Below are 26049 nucleotides of genomic sequence, written 5' to 3' on the forward strand. Positions count from 1 at the left end.
CAGTAGTCATTTGGTCAACATAATCAATAAAGTAAGAAAATAACACCAGCAGGTGAATGATCTTTTACTTAGTGATTTAGTCCAGTCAGCTAATGTCTGGGAGATTGCGAGGGGTTGAAGAACCGATCCCACTAAGGAGTAACGGGTCACAGCGTTGTTAAGGTGAGTCGACTCGGGAGGAGTAGTCTATTTTGTGATATAATTCTCAGAAAAGGGATCAAGCATCTGGAAACAATTAAGGTCAAGGAATTGAACTGTGGGTATTTTTCTATTGGTTGAACTAGATGTACTTCTTTTTTTCAACCTGTAACTAATTGTTTGGGTGTTTCCAGTCTCTGTAGATCAATCCTAAAACGGGTAATAAAGAGGAAACAACTTGGTAGAACCTTTAGGTCTATGAGAACCAGGGCCTGATACAGTGGTGGGTGAAGTAATGGTGGAATCCTCTAATTTTAAAGTTTAATGAATAACCTAGATTAGAAAACAAACCATTTCCTTCTGTTTTTACTGATTGAAATTCAGCTAGGGAGTTCGCCTCCTCCTCTAGGGAAGGGACAGAATCAGCATCCAACAGAGTGCCCTATAGGATTTCCAACAGACTCAAAACAGTTAGGGAACTCTGTCAGAATCCCTTGCAAACAGAAGTAGCCCTCTTCTTCGGCTCCGAAGAAGAGGGCTTGACCCTTGAAACGCGTAGGATTTTGGATGCTATGAAGGCTTTGCTCACCACTGGCTGAGAACTGTGGATCTTAAGATGGTCTCACGGCACCCTTTTACATGCCTATGCTTGCTATGTTGTTGCTCTTTCCAGTAGTAACATACTAGACAAAAAATCTTGCATGACAAAAGAAAAAACACAATCTTACTATGGCAATCTCTGCCTTGTGTACATTACAATGAGGTCAGGAGCAGAGGAATAATTTATTTGATTTTGTGTTGGACCAAACAGAAAGAGGCTGTACACTTACGAAGGTAGCTACCAATCCCCCACAACTGGGAGTGGCAAAATGGAGAATTGTAAAGAGAGCAGGGAAGCCTCCTTCTGTGTTGCTTCAGAGACTGCCTCAATAACACCGCAGAATTAGCAGAGCATGGAAAGGAGGCAGATGATGTATGCATACACAGTAACAGTAACTGCATTATCAGGTCCCGTCCACAGGACAAAAGGCAGGAGATGTAAAATTACAGTTTGAGCTGAAACACTGCCAAGCCATCTATTAAAGGTCAATCCTCCCAAATGTCTAACTAAATCCCAGCCAGTACATATAGAAGGCAGTGTGCCACTAGCTGCATCCATTGGTACAGTCATGGGAAGAATCCCCAGCACAGTAATAGTCAATTTCACTCGCAAAATTGAGTCTTCAGAGACAAGGTAAGGCCACAGCTTTGGTTCTGATACTCAGCAAAGATTGCCCAGATAACTGGCCAGACCTGAATAGTGGAGTTAGCACCAACTGGAACACAGACGGAATATCACTGCCCACTGAGGGAACACCAGTATACAGAATGAACTCACCAGCAACTGTTGATAGCAGAAAATCCCTCAATGCAAGCAAAAAAATATAGCAGGAAGGAAGGAGGCATCAATTCTTCTGTATATGCTAAAAGAGTAACTGGGCAGGTGTTAGGTGGGAGGTGTTAGAGCCGCTAAGATTTTGGCTTTCAGTTTCTATTGTGTAGTGTCAGTTTTTCCTGTATGCAACAGCATAACCCTTAGTGAAAACCATTAAGCTGTGTCCCTCAATGGCGATCGAGGGAAAAAATATAAATGAAGCACAGTGTTCACTTGCTATTCTGTCTGCAGCTTTATCTTTCAAAACAACAGGATTTACATTACACACCGGCCACACTGGTTGCTGTATAGTTGGATGTGTATGCAAGATATGGTAACCTTTAGATGTCTTCTGTGCCCACTCCTAATCTAACAAGCACCAGTTTGGTAACATGTGCCCTCCTGTTTAGGCAATGGAGGAATGTTATGAGAAGAAGGCAGGTTCTGACAGTCCCAATGCTGTGTTCTTGGGGAAAGCAATATTTTATATATTCTCTGATCATATTCTCCCAGGTGGTTTCTTGCTGCTGCCACTTAAACTTTAATTATCAAACCACCACATGAGGAGACTTTTTCCTAATTGTTATGGTCATCTCAAGCCTTTCAGTGCTGCCTATATCTAGGTATACCTATTTAACAGACAAGAGGCTTAATTTTTGCCCGTAAAAGAATGGCAAGTATATACAGTAATGTGTACCTGCCATTTTGTAATTTTATTGCATTGTTGTTCAGGTAGATTTTACATTGTATTGCCTCATACCCATGTAAGGGTTTCCCGGCGGTAAAGCCGAGAACCGGCTCGGCAGCTTTTTCCCCTACACACGGCCGGTTTTCCTGTCAGGAAAACTGCCATGAGAGCTTTAGCCGGGAAACCTGGCTGTGTGTATGCTCCTCCACCGTGTTTCCTATAGGAAAATTGGCGGGAAAAAGACCGCCAGGAATCGCGGCAGGAAAAAAGAGAACATGTTCTAATTTTTCCCGCCGGGATTCCCGGTGGTTTTCCATGGAGCATACATACGGCTAGTTTTCCCAGCTAAAAGCTGACATGGCATTTTTCCCGACGGGAAAAGTGGTCGTGTGTACAAGGCATATCTGTGTTTTCCTTCTGTGAAAGGCTTGTCTATGAAAGAATTGTTCCTGCTTTTTATGAACAATTTGAACTGACATCTCAGGCATCAGGCCACAATGTCCAGCAAATTGGATGATCTCTGTTATTGTTGCTACATATTTGTTAACTCAAATATGCTATTGTAAGTAAGTAAAACTCAAAATAAACCATAGATACTAGAAGGTGGCTGGATATGAAGGCTTGATCCAATCACCCTGTTATCAGTGTCTGTTTGGAATCCCTATGCAAAGGTGACTTTTCTGCTCATTTCAGAAATGCATAAGAGATTGCACACAGTTTTCATCTGATCCCTATTTCCCCAGTTAGCTAATGGGAAAGTGAAGGAATCTCACACAACAGTCATTTAGGTCTATGCTGTAGCTTTAGCAATACTTGAATCAATAGTCCTTTTGTTTTACAGCTGATTTAGGAGTGCAATATTTGGTGGTAGGATGATGTCCACAGCCATAGTAGAAAGTCTCAGTAATATCTTTTTTTATGGAGTATTCCGCAGCTGGGCTGGTAGTTCTATCTAGAGCTGCACTAAGGATGCTGGAAAAGTGAGTCTTCATCAGATGAGTCTCTCCAGGGGAGGTGGCTGAACAATGTTCCACATCTCTACTCGTGATCCTTCTTTCTCCTGTCTGCTGGGGCTGTAGGTTCCTTGGTTTGATCTCATGCTAGCCACAGCAATGAATATGCACAGACCAGCACACACAGTGAAAAAGAGTGCTAGAACCACGGATGCCACAGCAGTAAAAACTCCTGGAGGCAGGAAATCTGACAACTGGAGGAGAAACGCAAACAGTTAAAAGTCACCTTTTATTCTAGATGCTAAAACATTTATATTCCTGCCTAAGCCAGGTTACAATGTTTTTTTTTTTTTTAAAAGTGTACCTGTGACCAGGCTGTGGTAGTAGTAAATTATCTTAAAGTTGTTGTAACATAAAAAAATTAAAAAAGCATCCTGTTCCTTTAAAGCATGAATAACAGCACAGTGCGTGTGCTGTGTAATTTGGCCCTTTGTGTCCTCTAAAATACCAGGCTGATTCTGCCTGGTGCTGCCCTCCCCTCTGTAAATTACCATGTTCAGCATTGCTGCTGAGCCCCTGATACTGTGGTCAGTTTACATGCCTCTGTCATCCGTGCCTCTCAGCTAGTGTCGGTGCCTGCCCCTCCTCTCCTGCTGCTAAAGTAACTTTGTGTACTTTATAGATTCCCCTCTGTTCAATGATATTATGTGCCCCAGTGTATGTTCAATATAAAAAATATGTTGCTGTATACTTTATTTCAGAGTGCCGCTCAGCGCTCACGTGACTGCCCGCCGCTCTCCCCCATTCTCCTCCCCTCCTCCTGGCTGACGTCAGCAAGGGATTCTCAGCCCCTCTCACTGCACTTCTCAGATCTGGGGAGGAGAGCGACAAGCAGCCGAGAGTTGCTCTGAAATAAAGTATACAGAAACATATTTTTTTATATAGAGCATACACTGGGGCACAATAACATAATTGAACAGAGGGGAATCTATAAAGTACACAAAGTGGCTTTACAACCATTTAAAGTGTATATAAATCCTAACAAAAATATTCTTATTTCCTTAGTTTTGGCCTGTTAAAGGAAATCTGAATTCACAGCATACACTTTTATAACATCAGCATAGCAGTTTAATATATACAATAATTATATTTGACAATCCAATATAAGCTTACTTCTCCTTAAAGGTTAAAGCAGCGTTCCACCCAAAAAATGTATTTCCGCTTTTCGGATCACATCCGCCCCCCCCTCTGGTGTCACATTTGGCACCTTTTAGGGGGAGCAGATATATATATAATCCAGGTATTTTCTCCCACTTCTGGGAATAGATCGCTGCATTATCCGCGCCGATCTACGCCATGCCCACCCCCTCCTCCAGGCCCCCCTCTGTCTTCTGGGAGACACACAGGTCCCAGAAGACAAAAGGGACCATTGAGAGCGTGACTCGTGCATGCGCAGTAGGGAACCAGGAAGTGAAGCCGCAAGGCTTCACTTTCTGATTCCCTTACCGAAGATGGCAGCGCCACCACCCGGGAGCCGAGGGACAGATCAGCTTCAGTGCTGGCTGTCTGCCGGCCATCTCTCTCCTGACTCTCCACAACTTCCTGGATTCTCTGCATGTGTTGCAACTTCCCTTCTTCTGTTTACTCTCACTTTCTAAGGACTACATATCCCATTGTACCTTGCTGTCTGCAAGCAGTGATTCCTGTACTGACTCTGCCTCCTAAAACTCCTCCTCTCAGAACCTCTGAAGTGAAAGCAGTTATATAACCAGCGCTACCAGCTACTAAGAAACCTTATTGATATGCGGGTGGCTGCCGACAGTATAATGTGTTCCCACATACAGAGATTAATAAATAAAATGATTCCTCTCGTGCCTCCCCAACCATGCATGATTATAAATAATTATCCTAATATGATGTGTTTACAAGCATTATAAAGTACATAATATGTGCAAACTATACAAAGAACGCATAAAAACATAAATGTCATGCATGAAAGCAATTCATATATATATATATATATATATATACATATATCTGCAAACACATCATATTAGGATAAGTATTAGGATAAGATGACCAGATTTTTAAAATGAAATCCGGGACATATTTTTTTTTTTTACTAGTAATAGCAGCAATCAGCGACTCTCTGCCCATCGCCGCAGCCGCCTGCCTCACAGCCTGTCAAGTCTTACTCTCTGGGCCTCGGCTACTACTGGGTGGGGTGCGGAGGAAGATCACTCCGCCAGGAAAGGCAACGAGATAAGCAGGCAGGCAGCAGGCCGGGACTTGAGCCAAGGTAGAAGAACATGCGAGCGGAGCTGCACCCGAAACTAAAAAAAATATTCCCTCCGCTCCGACCAGCACATGATCATCAGAAAGGGGCACGTGTAATGGAAAAAATACACCCCCGCCCCCCCAAGCTAGTAGGAACGGCAGAGCGGGGGGGTGTAATTCAGATTTTTTTTTTATTCTGCACTGACTGTCTTTGAAATTGCCCCAGCCCCTGTTCAAATACAATCTGGGGACAAAACTAGGGACGGACTTGGTCTGGGGACAGTGTCCTCAATCCGGGGACTGTCCCCTGAAAACGGGGATGTCTGGTCACCCTAATTTAGGATCAGGCACAGTTGGGGAGGCACGGCAGGAATCATGTTATTTATTTGCCTCTGTAGTTCAGAAGGCGGGCTCTGTGAATTCTGTGACACATACATGCCTACTCACATGGCATAGTGAATACTTGTCACAAAATTCAAGGAATACATTTTTAGAATTCTTCACAAAGCAAATTTACAAACTTCAAGATTATTCAGATTAATTGGAGTAGGCCTAGAAATAGTTGAATTTTGATGTAAAAATAAATAAATGATTTTATATTTTGACCATAAATACACCTAAAAAAAAACAGTTTTTCATGTCACAAATTCAATAGACAGAATAGTTCCATTCTGTGTGTTGTTCACAAAGCACATCGGCCCTTGGTTAAGGGAGACAGGAGCATAGGAGTAGTACCAATATCTGCCCCATACTTGGTAGTAATGTGTTTTTCTCTGGGCTCCAGTAGCAGATTGGGAAGAGAGTAGTGCAGGGAAGGTTAGCACACTTACCTTATAGTGCTCACTGTGTGGTGTGCTTTTCCACTTGTCTAGACAAATTACAGGTTTGCGTTAAAATTTATCTAAAGCCAAAACATGTTTTTTAAATTTCGCATGGAGTGAGAAGGATTTAAATCTCTGATAGGAGTTTTAACATTTCCCTTCTCTATCAAAAACTATTTAAACAATTTTTGGCGTGAAATCTGGATTATAATTATTAGTTTATGCATTATAATGCAATATATGCAATAAAATATGCAATATATTATGCAATATAATAATTTTAGTTTTAATAGACTCACTACATACAGTATTCAGGCCCTGTATCATTGATTTTCACTTCTGTAACTTGCCATCAGTTGTTATTGTTATTCTTGTATTCTAACACTAGAGGTCAGAAATGAGCAATTTATATTTTCCACCATGCAAGAAAGTTAGATTATAAAAGTAGAATATATATCTTTAGTAGTATAGGTATAGTCACTTTTCATGTTAAATCCAAGCATGCCAAGTAATGTGTAGGCGTAATACTAACATGCTTTTATTACATGTCATAGAGAACACAGTGCTAACCCTAACAATGCCTTTGCCTGCTTTTCTTTTCAGTAGAATGCAGTCACCTTTGTTCAGGTACTATTCACGGCCAGCATAGACTTAGAGGCTAAACTCAGAAAATAAACGAATGCCTTGTACACACGATCGGTTTTCCCGGCGGTAAGAAGTCCGCCGGGGAAACCACAGGGAAAACCGTGAACCTGCTCGGTAGCTTTTTCCCCCTACACACGGTCGGTTTTCCTGGCAGGAAAACTGCCATGAGAGCTTTGGACGGGAAACCCGGCCGTGTGCATGCTCCACCGCAGGCTTTCCCCATAGAAAAATTTCTGGCTTAAAAAACGCCGGGAATCCCGTTGGGAAAAAAGAAAACATGTTCTCACTTTTCCCGCTGGGATTCCCGGCAGTTTTCCTATCGGGAAAACTGCTATGGAGCATACACACAGCCGGTTTTCCCGGCCAAAAGTTGTCATGGCAGTTTTCCCGACGGGAAAACTGGTCGTGTGTACGAGGCTTACCATGTGAATCCTGGACCCTATGCATTTCCTGGCAGTGTTTACAAACATCTTACACAGACCAGCCTCTTGCTGAATACTACGTTCCGCTGGTCCCTGGGGTACAGGAGAATGGAGCCATGTTCCTCCTGCCGCAGACTGATGACATACTTATAACCTCCTTAGCGGTGATTCCGAGCGTGACTCGGGGTGGTTTTTCTATGCTATTATTGGTAACCCCGAGTCACGCTCGGGGAAGCTGTGCAGAGCCTGCAGCGGCGCAGCTTACCTTCTCGCAGTGTCCACAGGCAGGGAGTTACTTACCTTGTCCCTGGATCCAGCGATGCATCCCCACTGTGTGAGCGAGCAGGTCCTCGCTCGATTCACAGTGTCCCCGTGTGCCACCGATCTCCGTTCCCTGCGACATTACGACGCACGGGGCGGAGAACGGCGCCAAATTCAAAAAAGTAAACAAAAACATTACATACAGTATACTGTAATCTTATAGATTACAGTACTGTATGTAAAAAATACACCCCCTTTGTCCCTAGTGGTCTGCCCAGTGCCCTACATGTACTTTTATATAATAAAAACTGTTCTTTCTGCCTGAAAACTGTAGATTGTCCATAGCAACCAAAAGTGTCCCTTTATGTCAAAAATGGTTTAAGAGCAGCTAGAAAACAGCGATAATAAATTATAATCACTTGCAGAATTGTGCGATAGCGATTTGTGGGGAAATTCGTCATAAAAAAATAAAAGTAATGACAGCGACAATTCTGCAACTGAGCAAATTTCAGTGATTTTGAGTTGATTACATTATTGAATCATTTTTATTAGAATTATATTATTAGTTGTTATAATTATTTATAATTATTTATTATATTATAATTTATAATTTTTTTTTTCTTTAAATTCATACCCGGGATGCCTACTAGACTCTTGTTTGGACAGTTTTAAGTGAATTATTCCTAAGAATTACAGGCCTACAGTATAAAATGCCAAATTTCCATGCAAAATAATTGTACCGCTTTTGGTACAAAATTCCAGACATAATCATACCGCCAGGGAGGTTAACCTGGGCAAAGTCACCTGGTTGAAAATTAGGTACCACTTTTTTAATGCGTATATACAATTTTTTTGGGCATGGAGTAGGAAAGGTTATAAAACCCTCAAAGTTTATTCTGTATGTATCTTGTTCAGGAGATTATCCTTTACTTCCTGTGCAACAAGAAGTGAAAGATAATATTTACAAAGTTAGGAAAATTCCTTTCCTAATAAATTGTCACCAGAACACGAGGGGGAAAATAGGTTGCAGGGATAAAAACAGTAAGAAGAACTGTTCCTTCCCCAGAATTTAAAATGTTTTGGCTATGTTAACCCCCTTATTTATAACATAAATCGTTTAAAAAATATATACTGTTGCTGTATATAATAATATGTCAGGAGCTTATTTTTGCAGACTGAAAGGTCCACTTGTTTTTTAATTGAGTTCAGAACCTACATTTTTTATTTGCAGATGCATGATATCCATTATGTAGCTTAGTCTGTAAATAATAATAAAACAAAAGGCTCAATGCAGCACCCTAAGGTTTGCCAGGGCACCTAGTTGGGCAAACCCCTATCTGCTGTTAGCAGTTAAAGTGTATGTAAAACCTGATGAATTCCTCCTATTTATTGCCTTTTTGTTTGTTAAATATGATATATTGAAAGACTTCGATAAATGAAAAAACATCTGTAATCCTGTAATCTAAAGCTTATAATGCCATGTATAACACAGTGCCTGTGCTGCATAAGAGCTCTACCAAGGGTTCCATTTATTTCATCATAGAAGTCCAATGATAATCATCCAATGCATTTCAAGGCTATAACATTTCTCCATCAGTAGGAATGTTATAGCCTTCAAATGCTGGTTTGAGTGATGGACTCTTACACAACCAGCTGTGGAAAAATACTTTTGATAGAGCAAAGCAGCAAGTTCTCTCCTGAGTTGAATCAGCTTCCATCAACCCTTAGGGCCCTTTCACACGTGGCTGTCCGTGTGCGGGCTCCGTTTTGCTCAGCTGGGATCGCTCCTTGTAGCCAAGCACCGATTATATCTCATAGGAGGTGTTTTCATTCTTCTCTGACTGTCCTATTGCGGCTGCATGACCCCTGACTTTGTCTGGACAGTTCTGATTGGCCCTGTGCTGATCACATGCACACTTTCAAAAAAAAAACTCTCTAGCAATACACAGCAAACTGAGCATGTGCAGAGTGCCTCCGAGGCTCTGTTCTATCAGCAGATGGATTGGGGACAGTTAAAGAAGGGGAGGATCACAGAAGACAGGATAAAACAGCCTTTTTACAGAATGTGGAGGATTAACCCCTTAGGTTCCACAGTGAGGTATAATTACTAGAAACACTGCCTTGCCACATCCGTAAATTTACCGGATGTTGTGATATATATGAACGCGTGTTTTTAGCTGATATTTTTCTATGTACGGTGCCTTGAACAAAAATATTCATACCCCTTTCCACATTTTGTCATGTTATAACCAAAAACGTAATTGTATGTTAGTGGGATTTTATGTGATAGACCAACACATAATTGTGAAGTGGAAGGAAAATGATTTTGGTTTTCAAATTGTTTTACAAATAGATATGTAAAAAGTGTGGCATGCATTCATATTCAGCCCCCTTTACTCTGATACCCCTAACTAAAATCTAGTGGAACCAATTGCCTTCGGAAGTCACCTAATTAGTAAATAGAGTCTACCTGTGTGCAATTTATTCTCAGTATAAATACAGCAGTTCTGTGAAGCCCTCGGATGTTTGTTAGAGAACCTTAGTGAACAAACAGCATCATGAAGGCCAAGGAACACACCAGCCAGGTCAGGGATAAAGTTGTGGAGAAGTTTAAAGCAGGGTTAGGTTATAAAAAAAAAAAAATATCCCAAGCTTTGAACATCTCACAGAGCACTGTTCAATCCATTATTCGAAAATGGAAAGAGTATGGCACAACTGCAAACCTACCAAGACATGGCCATCCACCTAAACCGACAGGCCGGCAAGGAGAGCATTAATCAGAGATGCAGCCAAGAGGCCCATGGTACCTCTGGATGAGCTGCAGTGAGCCACTGCTCAGGTGGGAGAATCTGTCCACAGGACAACTATTAGTCGCGCACTCCACAAATCTGGACTTTATGGAAGAGTGGCAAGAAGAAAGCCATTGTCAAAAAAAGCCATAAGAAGTCCCGTTTACAGTTTGCGAGAAGCCATGTGGGGGACACAGCAAACATGTGGTGTTCTGAGAACACAAGAAGGTGTTCTGGTCAGATGAGACCAAAATTGTACTTTTTGGCCTAAAAGAAAAATGCTATGGGCGGTAGAAAACAAACTGCACATCACCCTGAACACACCATCCCCACTGTGAAACATGGTGGTGGCAGCATCATGATGTGGGATGCTTTTCTTCAGCAGGGACTGGTAAGATGGATGGAGCCAAATACAGGGCAATCCTTGAAGAAAGCTTGTCTGCAAAAGACTTGAGACTGGGGCGGAGGTTTGGGCGGACCCTAAACATACAACCAGAGCTACAATAGAATGGTTTAGAACAAAGCATATTCATGTGTTTGAATGGCTCAGTCAAAGTCCAGACCTAAATCCAATTGAGAATCTGTGGCAAGTCTTGAAAATTGCTGTTCACAGACGCTCTCCATCCAGAGCTTGAGCTATTTTGCAAGGAAGAATGGACAAAAAAATTCACACTAGTGTGCAAAGCTGGTAGAGACATCCCCAAAAAGACTTGCAGCTGAAATTGCAGTGAAAGGTGGTTCTACAAAGTATTGACTCGGGGGGCTGAATATAAATGCACGCCACACTTTTCACATTTTTTATCTGAATTTTTTTTTTGAAAATCATTTATCATTTTCCTTCCACATCACAATTATGTGCCACTTTGTGTTGGTCTATCACATAAAATCCCAATAAAATACATTTAGGTTTTTGGTTGTAACATGTAAAATCAGGAAAATTGTGTTTACAAATAAAATATGGATTTTATATAAATTCTGTAATCCAACTTGCCTTTAAAGTTCGACCTAGTGTTTTTTTTTATTTTTGTTTATTTCATTCCACAGTTGGGTATAACGAGCATGCTTTACTGCATATGCAGACTTATTTTACTATTGTGGGTTTAGTAACACTCTAACAACAATACTGATAGTGAGTATGAGGACAATGATGATGATGATGATGATGATGACGTGGTAAAGGTGAATATGGAAAACACCAGTTATGATGATGATATTAGAAAGAGCAAGGACCAACAAACATTCAAGATAAAAATGTATACATTTTAATGAAGACAGAAATACATAAAACACAATACAAGCTGTACAAAATTAAAAGAGAATAGTATAAACAACAGTGTACTACAGTAATAATGGAAACTTTACATGGCAATTTTTTTGTTATTAACAATTAGGGACAAACTTGGGTTTGGGTTGCATTCCCTGCCCCGCAGCTGCATGTACACAAAGGGGCGAGGATGCTCATGACATAGTTGACCTAATATGGCCAAATGAGAGGAAATTTCTCCAATGCGAGGCTAAATTCCCTCTTAGTCTGTTACTATCACAGGTATCCCCATTGAAAGAATTATCCTCTCCTGTTCTAGTGACAGCTATTACATTTTGGAATTCCAAACCATTTCTGTGCCAGTGCCAACAGTCACCAAGACAGATAGAGCTGGATAATATCCCAAGTGCAGACAGAAGTTCTGATCAGTGGACAGCAGTTCTAACCCTTTCCTATTCTATCTAATACAAAATAAAAATGTTTTAGCTGTAGCTGTGTGCTGTCAGATAGCATGTCCCCCACAGTTTCCTACACCTAACCCTATGTTACTACTCTTTCCTATGGCGATGTGGCAGGATCAGGGGCGGACTGACAACTCATGGGGCCCCCGGGCAATAGGAGATTATGGGGCCCCCCAGCAAGCTGCATGCTTGTTATTTAAAAATAAATAAAAAAACAAGATTTTACAACCCCTTCAATTAAAACCAGCAACTGTTGAGACAACACCTTGGTCAGGTCTATGTACAGTGTAATGTACAGAGTATGTGGGTCAGGAGTAACAAACAAAACAACATATAGAGTATAGCAGTCAGGATGAGCACCACGTTCACATCAGAGTCCTCCCTTACATCAAAGTCCCAACATTCTCCCTATACATCACAGGCCGCAGGGTCAGTCCCCCCTTACATCAGAATCTCCCCTTACAGCAGAGCCCCAACAGTGGCACCCTATGGCAGAGCCCCCCCCCCCCCCAGTGTGTCACCTTTTATCGGTGTCCCTTTACACATACCTTTGCACCTTAGTGCTTAGTGTGGCAGGCAGCTGGCAGGTAAAGGCTTTAAAAACCCACTTGTTGCCACCTCCAAACTGCACAAGTGAGTCATGGAGCCAGCTGAATAGTGAACTGCTGTGGTTGGCATTTAGGCATGTGATTAAAGGCCATGCTTGATGGGTGCCATGATGTCATGATACAGAGACAGTATACAGATACAATATACGGACACAGTATGCAGACACAGTATACACACAGACAAACACAGTATACAATCCCAGTATACAGACACAATATACAAACACGGACACAGTATACAGACACAATATACAAACACGGACACAGTATACAGACACAATATACAAACACAGACACACGCAGTATACAGACACAATATACAAACACGGATACACGCAGTATACGGACACACGCAGTATACAGACACAATATACAAACACGGACACAGTATACAGACACAATATACAAACACGGACACAGTATACAGACACAATATACAAACACAGACACACGCAGTATACAGACACAATATACAAACACGGATACACGCAGTATACGGACACACGCAGTATACAGACACAATATACAAACACGGACACACGCAGTATACAGACACAATATACAAACACGGACACGCAGTATACAGACACAATATACAAACACGGACACGCAGTATACAGACACAATATACAAACACGGACACACGCAGTATACAGACACAATATACAAACACGGACACACGCAGTATACAGACACAATATACAAACACGGACACACGCAGTATACAGACACAATATACAAACACGGACACACGCAGTATACAGACACAATATACAAACACGGACACACGCAGTATACAGACACAATATACAAACACGGACACACGCAGTATACAGACACAATATACAAACACGGACACACACAGTATACAGACACAATATACAAACACAGACACACGCAGTATACAGACACAATATACAAACACGGACACACGCAGTATACAGACACAATATACAAACACGGACACACACAGTATACAGACACAATATACAAACACGGACACACGCAGTATACAGACACAATATACAAACACGGACACACACAGTATACAGACACAATATACAAACACAGACACACGCAGTATACAGACACAATATACAAACACGGACACACACAGTATACAGACACAATATACAAACACAGACACATGCAGTATACAGACACAATATACAAACACGGACACACGCAGTATACAGACACAATATACAAACACGGACACACAGTATACAGACATACACAGTATACAGACCCAGTATACAGGCAGACACACACAGTATACAGACACACACAGTATACACACAGACACAGTAAGCATATACATACACACACAGTATACACACTTTTCATCTATAAATCGGCATAATTGAACACACTGCTGCTGCCCCCATCTCCTGGCATGCTGGGACTTGTAGTTCCCCAGCAGTATACAGACACATTCAGTGGTAATACAGGAGAGGAGGCTTAGCCTGTGTTTTGGTGGGCAGGTAATCTGTAGGGACTGAGATGTAGCAGAGATTGGGGCAGAAGTTCAGAACATGCTTCCTCCAGGAGAAATGCACTTCTCACACACAGAAAAACGATCTAACAGCCTCAGAGACAGCTCTGCTAGAGTAAACTCAACCCCCCTCACCCTCGCCCTCACCCTCACCAGAGAAAGCACTGATAAAACGACATTTAACTTACCTTGTTTTAGCCTGAAGTGCATCCCACACTCCATGCTGCGTCCCCACCTCCCTTTCCTCCAGCTGTCGACAATCTCCTGCTCTGTATTCAAAGAATCCGCGCAGGGGAAGGGGGGCGTGTACACCAGGTTCCCATTGGCTGAGGAGGTAGTGAAGGGGTGGAGCAGCTATTGCCTCCGAAATCTCACTTCAAAATGATGTCGGTGTCATACATTTCAGGTACAGATGTAAAAATACACAGATTTTTACAATCTGTCCCTGATTTTTCTAAGGCTGGCAACCCTGATGGGGCCCCCTAGTGGCATGGGGCCCTCGGTCACTGCCCGAATGACCGAATGGTCAGTCCGCCCCTGGGCAGGATGAACCATAGCATGCAATAGTGTACAAATTGACACATCCAGAAGTGTCAGATAGCAATGGCAGTCACGTGCTGGAAAGTTAAGAACTCCTGCTTTTTTTATAAGATTATACTTCTGCAACACTAGCGACAGTGTCACTGCAAGAATATGCTTGAATAGGTCCTAAGTACTTCTGGTCACAGAGACGAATGCTGTGATCTGTTTTGGTCCACTGCACTGCATTAAGACCATTGTCTGTATTATGGTCTGCATTTAACATTCAGGAAAATGCAAGCTATAGACACGGATATGGGTATCTATCATTGTATTTCACCTATTATGGCACAGAACAGAAAGCTACACCTGCAAGTGATGTTGTAGAGCAAGTATTCATGGATTTTGTATGTGATCTCCTGCATTGTATTTACGTACCTAGGTACAGGTAATGCAGATACAATTAAATATCCCAAGAAAGAACAGAAATTATCCTAAGTACCTATCTCTGCAGTGTATAAACATATGTACAGGGTGTCCTTTTTTGTTCACCCTAATAGTGGGTGGTTACAATACTTAAGTGAAATCTAGAGGTAGCCAATCGATGTCTTCTCCATCTAAAAATGCTGGTTCTAGTTCTAGTTCGTGCAGATCTAGTATGTCAAGTTCTTTCAGAGTCTCTGAAATAGAACAAGCAGGCAGATCAGGAGTTCTGACTTTAGTCTTACTTATTTGCGGATTTCTTATTCCAGGTCAGTGGCTTAGAATGTGTTGAAGCCAGAGAATCAGCATTATATTCAGAAAACTGGCATATGTTCAGCAATGCCAGACTCTGTGTTTCTTTTAGCTCAGATATAATGGCATGTCTACTTGGCTGTATTATTATTAGGGTTGCCAATACTGGGCATTTGCACGAGTATAGGTACTTGTGCAAATGATTCCAATACGGACGTCCTGCAGCTGCAGCAATGAACGAGATATTCTTTAGCCCCAGATAAAAGTAATCCAGGCAGCTAACAAGCCACTGCATTACTTTTACAGGTGGCGAAAGGGGGTCCCAAGCCCCTCCCGCCACTGCCAACTCTACCGGGCTCTCCCATGTGATCTGGAAGCTTGGTAGGGATGCGACCGGAGGCAGACAGTGAGAGGAACGGATGTTGTTCCTCCAACTGTGTGATGTCAGAAACGGGGAGCGGCAAGGATTTAGTCACTTCCTGTTTTGGCTCTTTGTTTATCTGGCCGTTAGTGGCCAGTGAAGCAACTAATCAGACCAATCTGTGACTGATTGGATGCCAGAGGAGAGATTTGGGGTCTAATAGACTCCAGATCTCTCCATAAAGGCCCATGCTATTACAAGGGATGTTGTTCATCCTTTGTAATAGCAATAAAGTTGTTAAAAAAAGTTCATCCTTTGTAATAGTAATAAAAAAAAAGTTAAAGATATAGTGTTAAAAAAAATGTAAATAATAAAATAACAAAATACTTAATTAAAAATAGGCATTGGTAATTGGTATCGGCGAGTACTTGAGGAAAAGTATTGGTACTCGTACTTGGTCTTAAAATACTGGTATCGGTTCATCCCTAATTATCATTATTATATAGGTTTTATATAGTGGCAACAGTTTGTGCAGCGCTTTACAACATGAGGGCAGACAGTACAGTAAGAGTCGGTTCACACTGCAGCGGCACGACTTCGGGGGCGACTCTGCAAGTCGTCCTGAGGATGACTTCAGAGGCGATTTGCAAAACGACTTCAGTATACAAGTCAATGCAAGTCGCCCCGAGCCGCCCCCAAAGTCGTACAGGAACCTTTTTCTAAGTCCGAGCGACTTGCGTCGCTCCTATTAGAACGATTCCATTGCATTCAATGGGACGCGACTTCTCAGGCGGCTGAGCCGCCTGACGTGTCGCCCCAGTGTGAACCGGGTCTTACAGTACAATTCAATACAGGAGGAATTAGAGGGACCTGCTTGTTGGAGCTTACACTGTATAATAATAAGAGGAGGTCTGTATAGTAATCTGCTGGTACTAGGCACATTGGTTGTGGCCTACTGCTATGCAGACAGTACACATATGGGTTCTGTCCAGCATTTGGGAGCAGTAGCTCATAAACCCACTGTACTATTTATTCTGAAAGCATTCCAATAGAAATGTACTTGATAGGATGAGGCTTGTTTTTTTAAACAAAAGGACGTTAACTGCTCCTGCCACCCATAGCCACCAAACTGCAGTGAGAGGAACTAAAAGGATTCTGTCTGACTGTTTTCCTGAGAATACTAGAAAAAAGATAGTTGCTTAGTGCAACAAAGATGCACACCTTTCCTCCATTTATAAACATCTCATTATAGACAAAACAAAATAGAAACAAAAGACCACGCTCACAACACCCCTAAAAATAAAGGGGATAAAGCAGCTAGCCTTATGTTGGGGTATCACAAACATAAACAAAATGTGCTAATAAAGGCAGCGCTACACATAAACAGTCCCATTGCCTGGCTGTTTGTATGGGAATTGTATTGTTTAGGTCCTGGCTGATCTGCCCAGGAAGGGGGCTACTCATCATACTCCTGATCCCCCCACTCTACTGCTGGCTCATCATCCATATGCAGTATCAGGTAAGAAATCATTTGGAAAAGGTTCTGCCACAGCAGCATGGACACGTAGAATGACAGGTCGCTTACATCGATCTCGCAGCGCTTCCCAGCATAATTCAAGTCGCAGATGCAGTGGAATTCATTGAGCAGGTTCTGGCAGAGTCCTCCATTGAGACAAGGATTCGACTTGCACTCATCATAGTCAACCTCACACCTGTGAATCCACATAAGAAACAGTCAAAAAAGGTTCAATTTAGGACAAATCTGTCACTGATTGTAGACCACTTAAAAGGATTTCTATAAAAGTCAATAATCTGCACATTACTGCTGCTGAATGCAACCCATTGAAGAGAATGGGGCCATGCCACCACCATGTGTACTGCAAGTGGCTGCAGCACATTTGTGCACAACTTACATTGTTACAACAGGCAGTGAAGAGGCAACATATAACCTTCTGTCAAACACCACTGCTTCAGCTCGCTGTCAGCTGATATCACAGAGCCAGTCCAGCCTCGGGCAAGATCGCGACAATGGAGTCAGGAATCGCCCACATGCCTTGATCGGCACCCAGCTCAGCCTCTCAGCCAGTCTCTGAGAACCTGAGCCAGCCGCTCCTGCCCCCTCCACAGCCCAGTGCTCCAGCGAGCGTGGAGGGCAGAGCTGAGAGCTTCTGATTGACAGTCACCAGCTCTCTGCCCAGGGAGTTGTGAGAACCGAGTGATTGGCAGTGTTTGATTGCTTGGTTCTCAGTGTTAGACCTGCCGGGAAACAGATGCAGTATTGGAACTATGCTGCATCCACTTAGGTAAGTATCATTCTAAAAAGTTTTTTTTTATAAAACATACATCTTTTAGGAAGAGTGTAAATCTCCCCAAGTGATTCATTTATCAAATTAAACTTTTTATCAAAGTGGATTTAAAACAGATTCATGAAATTTGACTTGGGCACATATAGCTGTAGTGTTAATTATCCCTCTCCAAAGCCCTAAGTCCCGTGTCTTTCTGCTGCTTCATTCCTCTGATATCAGCATGATAACTTCTGACAAGTTCTCCAACACTGGAGATGAAATCAGCTAAAAATTTGTGTCGGGAGGTTTCTATAAATAGATTAGCAGAGAGCTGGTCTATTGAGAGCACAGCTCTGCAAGTTTCTTTATTTCTCTACCTATGTGGAGGGGGGTGTGTGCCTTTCCTCCAATCAGCTCTCACACAGTGTATGCCAAGACTCTCCTCCCGCTGCTGAAGTAAAAGAAGAAATTCTAACATGATGTTCACTTTCTAAAGAATACAGAATGCTGAAGACAGCAGATATCGGATATATATGTAAAACGTTTGTAGGGAGATTTGTTTAATTTCTGTGTATCATCTGAGGCTGTTCACTTCACTCGGTATTGGAGAGGGTTTATATCCACTTTAAGGTTGTAAACATACGGATTAATAAAGACAAGTGTGATAGGTCAATAGGACAGTATTAATAAACATTAGACAATGTAAGTACCGACAAATACATATGACAAAATATTACTTAAACGTGTATTGTATAACAAATATAGAATCTTAATTCATATGAAACAGTAAATGAATGATCATTTATTACTACATAATAATGCATTAATAATGTGTACCAATGAAAAAAAAGAAGACAAAAGATAAAAAAAAGTATACAAAATGAAATATAATGGGATATAGTTACAAAGGGCCAGATTCACAGAGGAGATACGACGGCGTATCTCCTGAGGCCTCCGAGGCCATTGCGGTTGGCGTAGAATATGCAAATGACTAGTTACGGCCATTCCCGAACGTCCGCGCTGCCCGTCGATCTAACTTTACGTCGTTTCCGTCGAGATACGCAGCGTAAAATTAGGGCTGAGCCCTAGGTGTTCTAAGCCATGTTAAGTATGGCCGTCGTTCCCGCGTCGAAATTAAAAAAATCACGTCGTTTGCGTAAGTCGTCCGTGAATGGCGCTGGACGCCATTTACGTAAACGTCTAAACGAATGACGTCCGTGCAACGTCATTTAGCGCAATGCACGTCGGGTAATTTTCCCGACGGAGCATGCGCAGTACGTTTGGCGAGGGGACGCGCCTAATTTAAATGGTGCCCGCCCCATTTGAATTGGGCGGGCTTGCGCCGAGCGCATTTACGTTACACCGCCGCAAGTTTACAGGTAAGAGCTTTGTGAATCAGGCACTTACGCTGTAAACCTTCGGCGGTGTAACGTAAATCAGATACGTTACGCTGCCGTGGAGCAACGTAAATGTATCTGAATCTGGCCCATAGTTACATAGGCCCAGATTCACGTACAGCGGCGTATCTTTGTGGGGGCGTAGCGCATCTCATATGCGCTACGCCGACGTAACATAGAGAGGCAAGGCCAGTATTCACAAAGCACTAAATGGGCCAGGGTAAGCCCGCCTAACTCAAAGTAGGCAGGTAGTGGGCATGAAGGGCCGAACAAATGGCGCATGTGCGCGCATGCTCAGAATCACGTCGCATATACTCCCTAAGATGCGCCGGCTCAATGCCTACGACGTGAACGTAACCTACGCCCAGCCCCATTCACGTACAACTAACCTAAACGACGTAAAATACGACGGCTGTTCCGACGTTTCCGACGTCCATACCTTAACATGACTTACCCCTGCTTTATGAGGGCGTATCTTGTTTTAAGAATACGGCGCATAGATACAACCGCGCATCCGTGAACTTACGCTGCGTATCAATAGATACATTGGCGTAAGTCCTTTCTGAATCCGGGCCATAGTAGGTGAGGTTGAAAAAAGACAAACGTCCATCAAGTACAACCTATGTGTGTGATTATATGTCAGTATTAAATTGTATATCCCTGAATAAATAAAAGTGAATTATTGCGCATAATCTATCTATAATTCTATCCCTGAATGTTGTGGTCGTTCAGGTGCTTATCTAATAGTTTCCTGAAACCATTGATGCTCGCCGCTGAGACCATCGGCTGTGGAAGGGGATTCCACATCCTTGCTATTCTTACAGTAAAGAACCCTCTGCGTAGTTTAAGGTTAAACCTCTTTTCTTCTAAGTTTAATGAGTGGCCACGTGTCTTGTTAAACTCCCTTCCATGAAAAAGTTTTATCTCTATTGTGGGGTCACCAGTATGGTATTTGTAAATTTAAATCATATCTCAAGCATCTCTTCTCCAGAGAGAATAAGTTCAGTGCTTGCAACCTTTCCTCATAACCAATATCCTCCAGACCCTTTATTAGCTTTGTTGCCCTTCTTTGTACTCGCTCCATTTACAGTACATCCTTCCTGAGGACTGGACAGCATACTCTATGTGCGGCCAGACCAGAGTCTTATAGAGCGGGAGAGTTATCATTATATTTCTGGAGTTAAACCCCATTTTAATGCATGCCAATATTCTGTTTGCTTTGTAAGCTACAGCTTGGCATTACATGCCATTGCTAAGCCTAGCATCTACTAGGAGCACCATGTAATTTTCCATCCTAGATTCCCCCCAGAGGTTCTCCCCCAGTGTATAGATTACATTCATGTTTTTGCCACCCAGATGCATTATTTTACATTTTTCTACATTAAACCACATTTGCCATGTAGTTGCCCACCCCATTAGTTTGTTCAGACCTTTTTGAAAGGTTTCCACATCCTGCGGAGAAGTTATTGCCCTGCTTAGCTTAGTATTGTCCGCAAATACAGAGATTGTTTACCCCATCCTCCAGGTTGTTTATGAACAAATTAAACAGGATTGGTCCCAGCACAGAAAGTTTTCAATCCATGTACTCACCCTATGGTCCATGCCAATAGACCTTATTTTGTACAGTAAACGTTTATGGGCAACTGTGTCAAATGCTTTTGCAAAATCCAGATACACCACGTCTACGGGCCTTCCTTTATCTAGATGGAAACTCACCTCCTCATAGAAGGTTAATAGATTGGTTTGGCAAGAACGATTCTTCATGAATCCATGCTGATTACTGCTAATGGTACCGTTCTCATTACTAAAATCTTGTATATAGTCCCTTATCATCCCCTCCAAGAGCTTACATACTATTGATGTTAGGCTAACTGGTCTGTAATTTCCAGGGATGTATACTTTTTAAATATTAGTGTTACATTGTCTTTTCTCCAATCAGCTGGTACCATTCCAGTCAGTAGACTGTCAGTAAAAATTAGGAACAATGGTCTGACAATTACTTGACTGAGTTCCCCAAGTACTCTCGGGTGCAAGCCATCTGGTCCCGGTCATTTATTAATATTAATTTTCCCAAGTCTTATTTTAATTCTGTCCTCTGTTAACCATGGAGGTGCTTCCTGTGTTGTGTCATGAGGATAAACACTGCAGCTTTGGTTACTAAAGCCCCTCGTAAAGACTGAGGAGAAGAATACAATCAATACCTTTGCTATCTCCCCATCCTTTGGAACCAGATGTCCTTCCTTATTATTTATGGGGCCAATATGGTCTGTCCTCACTTTTTTTTACTGTTTACATATTTAAAGAATTACCTAAATCCAATTGAGAATCTGTGGCAAGACTTGAAAATTGCTGTTCACAGATGCTTTCTATCCAATCTGACAAAAATTTCACTCTCTAGATGTGGAAATCTGGTAGAGACATGCCCAAAAAGACTTGCAGCTGTAATTACAGCAAAAGGTGGTTCTACAAAGTATTGACTAAGGGGGCTGAATACAAATGCACGCCACACTTTTCAGATATTTAAAAAAAAATTGAAAACCAGTTATCATTTTCCTTCCACTTCACAATTATGTGCCACTTTGTGTTGGTCTATCACATAAAATCCCAATAAAATACATTTACATTGGCACTGTAAGTAAGAAAGGACAACATTTTAGGTTAAATTGAAAATTCCATCTATGCATACCATAGTTCGTAAAAAGAAGCAAAGTTATCATTAGCCATGGCAATTAATTTCTCCATTCTCATGAGATGGTTCAGTACAGTAAGGACCATTTTCCGCGGACATGTCCGCCATGTGTACGGCCTAGCGGACAGGTTTCCAGCGGACAAAAGTTTCTTAGCAAGCTAAGAAACTTGTCCGCTGGAAACATGTCCGTCGGACATGTCCGATGGTTAGTACACCTAATCGGACATGTCCGCTGGTTATGACGTGTAACCAGCGTCCCAAAATCCCGTGCATGTGTCGAATTGATTCGACGCATGCGTGGAAGAATTGCACTTCCGTGTTTGAGAATGTCGGTGTCTTCTACGTCACCACGTTCTCTGTCCGCGGGGATTTTGGTCTGATGGTGTGTACACACATCAGACCAAAAGCTTCCAGGAGAGACATGTCCGATGAAAACGTTCCGCGGACCGTTTTCATCGGACATGTCTCCTCGTGTGTACGGGGCCTGACAATTCTTACTGGAAAATTGCTCCATTGGATGATTAATCTCACCTCCCCTTTCATTGACAACTGCAAAATTCTGGATTGCCTATGACTTTTTGTGCCAGAGACAATGGTCAGGCAGATTAACAGAAAGGGTAAATCTCCCAAGCGGGGACACCAATGTCAGTTGTGTTAAAGTGGAGGTTCACCCAAAAAATAAATTTTTAACATTACATTCAGCCGAGTTGTCCTAATGACAATCGGCTGTTTTTATTTTATTTTTTTCGTACATACCTTATTTTCACTGCCGCTTCCGGGTATGTCTTCTGCGGGACTGGGCGTTCCTATCTGATTGACAGGTTTCCGACCGTCGCATACTACGCGTCACGAGTTGCCGAAAGAAGCCGGCTTCTTTCGGCAACTCGTGATGCGCTGTATGCGACGGTCGGAAGCCTGTCAATCAGATAGGAACGCCCAGTCCCGCAGAAGACATACCCGGAAGCTGCAGTGAAATACAGTATGTACGAAAAAAAAACAGCTGATTGTCATTAGGACAACTCGGCTGAATGTAATGTTAAAAAAGATGTCAAATTGGAAGCAGCGGCTGTCTCCATGCAGCCACACCATCCCAATTGACATCAAGGGGACTGCCTGCATAAGGAACATCTGTGCATTCCCTTTCAGGTAAACTAAGCCAGTCATGGGCATACACTTTAGTAGGCCCTATGTGAACAACAGGCTTTACACCTCACACATGCACAGAGGGGTTTCAACAAAGGAATTTCTTTGGAGCATAGAACATACAGTAAATAGACAGAAAATGACTTCATGTTTGCAGATTATATTGTTATGACATTTTTTGAACACCCAGAAAATCCCACAGCACAAAAGGAAGTACAAAATAAATGTATGCAGCAGCTCACCTAAAGGCTCTGATCCACCAAAAAGCAGCCACAAATATATTAAAACAAAATTAGATTGAATTTGTGGTAATTCCCAAAAAATAAATGTAAGCATCATTCAACTAAAGCATAAAAATAATAACTGCCAAAATGCCATAAAACATGCTAATAATAATTATTTCTGCTGCTAAAGCCTCATACACATGATCGGACTTCCATTGGACTTTTCCGTGGATTTTTGTTTGAAGGGCATTGGCGGTGAACTTGGTATGCATACACACGGCAGGACTTTTTCAGACATTTTACACCAAATCATGTGGTTTTTCAGCTCTTTACCGCCATCCTGTGGGCAACTTCTGCTATTGTCTGATCTTTACCATTGGTTCTGAGCATGCGTGTTTGAACTTTGGACTTTAGTCCGACAGACTTGTGTACACACGATCAGATTAGCCGACGTAGGACATTTGTTGCCGGAAAGTTTGTCTGTTCGCACAGCGAACATTTGTCCGATGAAAAACACAAAAAGTTTGTCCGATGGAGCGTACACATGGTCGGATTGTCCGATCAAACAGGTCCGTCGGACATTTGTTGTCAAAAAGTCTGATCGTGTTTATGGGCCTTAACATGCATATATACTACTTATAGGTAGGGTTGAGCGAACCCGAACTGTAAAGTTCGGGTTCGGTACGGACTTTGGGTTTTTCCCGAACCCGGACCCGAACCCGAATAATTGAAAAAAGTTTGGGTCCGGGATCGGAGTTCGGGAAAAAAAAATGTGCGGAGGTCCCCGCAAATTCAATAACCAGACCCTTTAGGTCTGGTATGGATATTTAAAAAGAGGGGGAAGCAACTGCGCTAAGTGAATAAATGTGGATTGATAAGCAGCAATTAGTATGTCAAACAAACACAAAAGATAAATGGAAAAGGAGATAACTGCGCTAACCCAGAAATGTACACATAAATATACAGATCATGTGAAACCTGTGAAAAATACAATGGACGTGTACCCAAATGTATATCAAAAATAGAAGCTAAATTACAGTGACCTATAATTGAAAATTAGGTGACTATATACTAGATGATTGAGCTCCAGAGCCCTGGATGCCCAAAAAGGGTAAATAAATAAAATTAGCATATAAAAAAATAGCGTATAAAAAATATAAAATATATCACAATTTTCCGGCTTCCACCAGAAATGACAATAAGTGATTATTACAATATAAACGGAAACTGTGACATAAACAGTTCATGTTCTCAATAATTCAAAGGAAAAAGGAAGTCCATAGTGTGACAGTTGGGAACACCCGTGCACTTTATAATCATGCGATTATCCGTGGACTAAATTATCCAAAAGTGAATCCGCCACCAGTGGTCGCAAGCCGCTTACCAGATTTTAAGGTCCCTACGGACCAAGCCCAGCGTATAACTCCTCAGTAAACGGTGTTGGTATCCGGATGTAAGCAGACTCCACAATGGTATTCACATAAACCAGATGAAGAAAAGAGGAAATGCTTCCATAGCATAAAACCAAAATGTGACTTTATTCAAACAGATATAGCAAATATTACACTCACATTTCAGGAGATTCAATAAAACATTTCTGCCATGCAGCTCCGGCCGGACGCTTGCAGGCAACAGGACTGCTCGTGGAGAGTAGACGGTTGAGAGGGGATGACACAGGAGTGCCGCTCGCTCCGCCCGACGCGTTTCGTGAAAGAATCACTTTGTCTCGGGGCACGTGACCCCGCCCCCTCTGACGTACCCTCTGCTACGCCACTGGCGAAGCCCGGCTTCCCTCTTTTTGGGCTTCCCCAGTGACGTAGCAGAGGGTACGTCAGAGGGGGCGGGGTCACGTGACGGGTGCCCCTGCCTCCTCTCTATAAGTAATGTCACACAGCCCCAACGCGTCATTCCGCTGGGCTGTGTCCGGCGATGAGGAGGTCGGGGATGCTGCGCTCCAGATGGATCTTCTGAGCGATGGATCGAAGATGACATGGACGCCGCAGGATCTTCTCATCGCCGGAGATCACCGTCGCAGGATGAGGACAACGCTGGAAGCCGGGAACGAGTGGATTTTTCAGCGCTGGAGTTTTTTTTTTTTTAATAAAGGACTTTATTCTACGGTGTCAGTGTGTTTTTTTTGCAATACTTTTCACTTCCTTCGTGAAATGGTAGAGGTACAGTGTACCCCATTACCATTTCACACAGGGGGGGGTCAGGATCTGGGGGTCCCCTTTGTTAAAGGGGTCTTCCAGATTCTGATAAACCTCCCGCCCGCAGACCCCCACAACCACCGGGCAAGGGTTGTGGGGATGAGACCCTTGTCCCCATCAACATGGGGACATCCTCCCCATGTTGAGGGCATGTGGCCTGGTGCGGTTCAGGAGAGGGGGGGGCCGCACTCTGTCCCCCCCTCTTTTCTGCGGCCGGCCAGGTCAACATGCTCGGATAATGGGTCTGGTT

At 42.5% G+C, this 26049-nt stretch overlaps 1 protein-coding gene across 1 annotated transcript in view; it reads right to left on the minus strand.

The window, feature by feature from the left end:
* Window positions 1-2633: 2633 nt before the first annotated feature.
* The window catches only part of CRB1 (crumbs cell polarity complex component 1), a 139386-nt gene continuing 115970 nt past the window's right edge, over window positions 2634-26049 (minus strand). Inside the window, exons 10-11 of the mRNA XM_040359888.1 lie at window positions 17437-17563; window positions 2634-3447 (exon numbers count right to left, since the gene is read on the minus strand). Of these exons, the coding sequence (XP_040215822.1) occupies window positions 3232-3447; window positions 17437-17563 (343 nt within the window). The 3' untranslated portion in view covers window positions 2634-3231. The remainder of the gene's footprint in view (window positions 3448-17436; window positions 17564-26049) is intronic.

The sequence above is a fragment of the Rana temporaria genome, chromosome 7 (genome assembly GCF_905171775.1).
Source record: "Rana temporaria chromosome 7, aRanTem1.1, whole genome shotgun sequence".
In the NCBI taxonomy this organism is placed as follows: domain Eukaryota; kingdom Metazoa; phylum Chordata; class Amphibia; order Anura; family Ranidae; genus Rana; species Rana temporaria.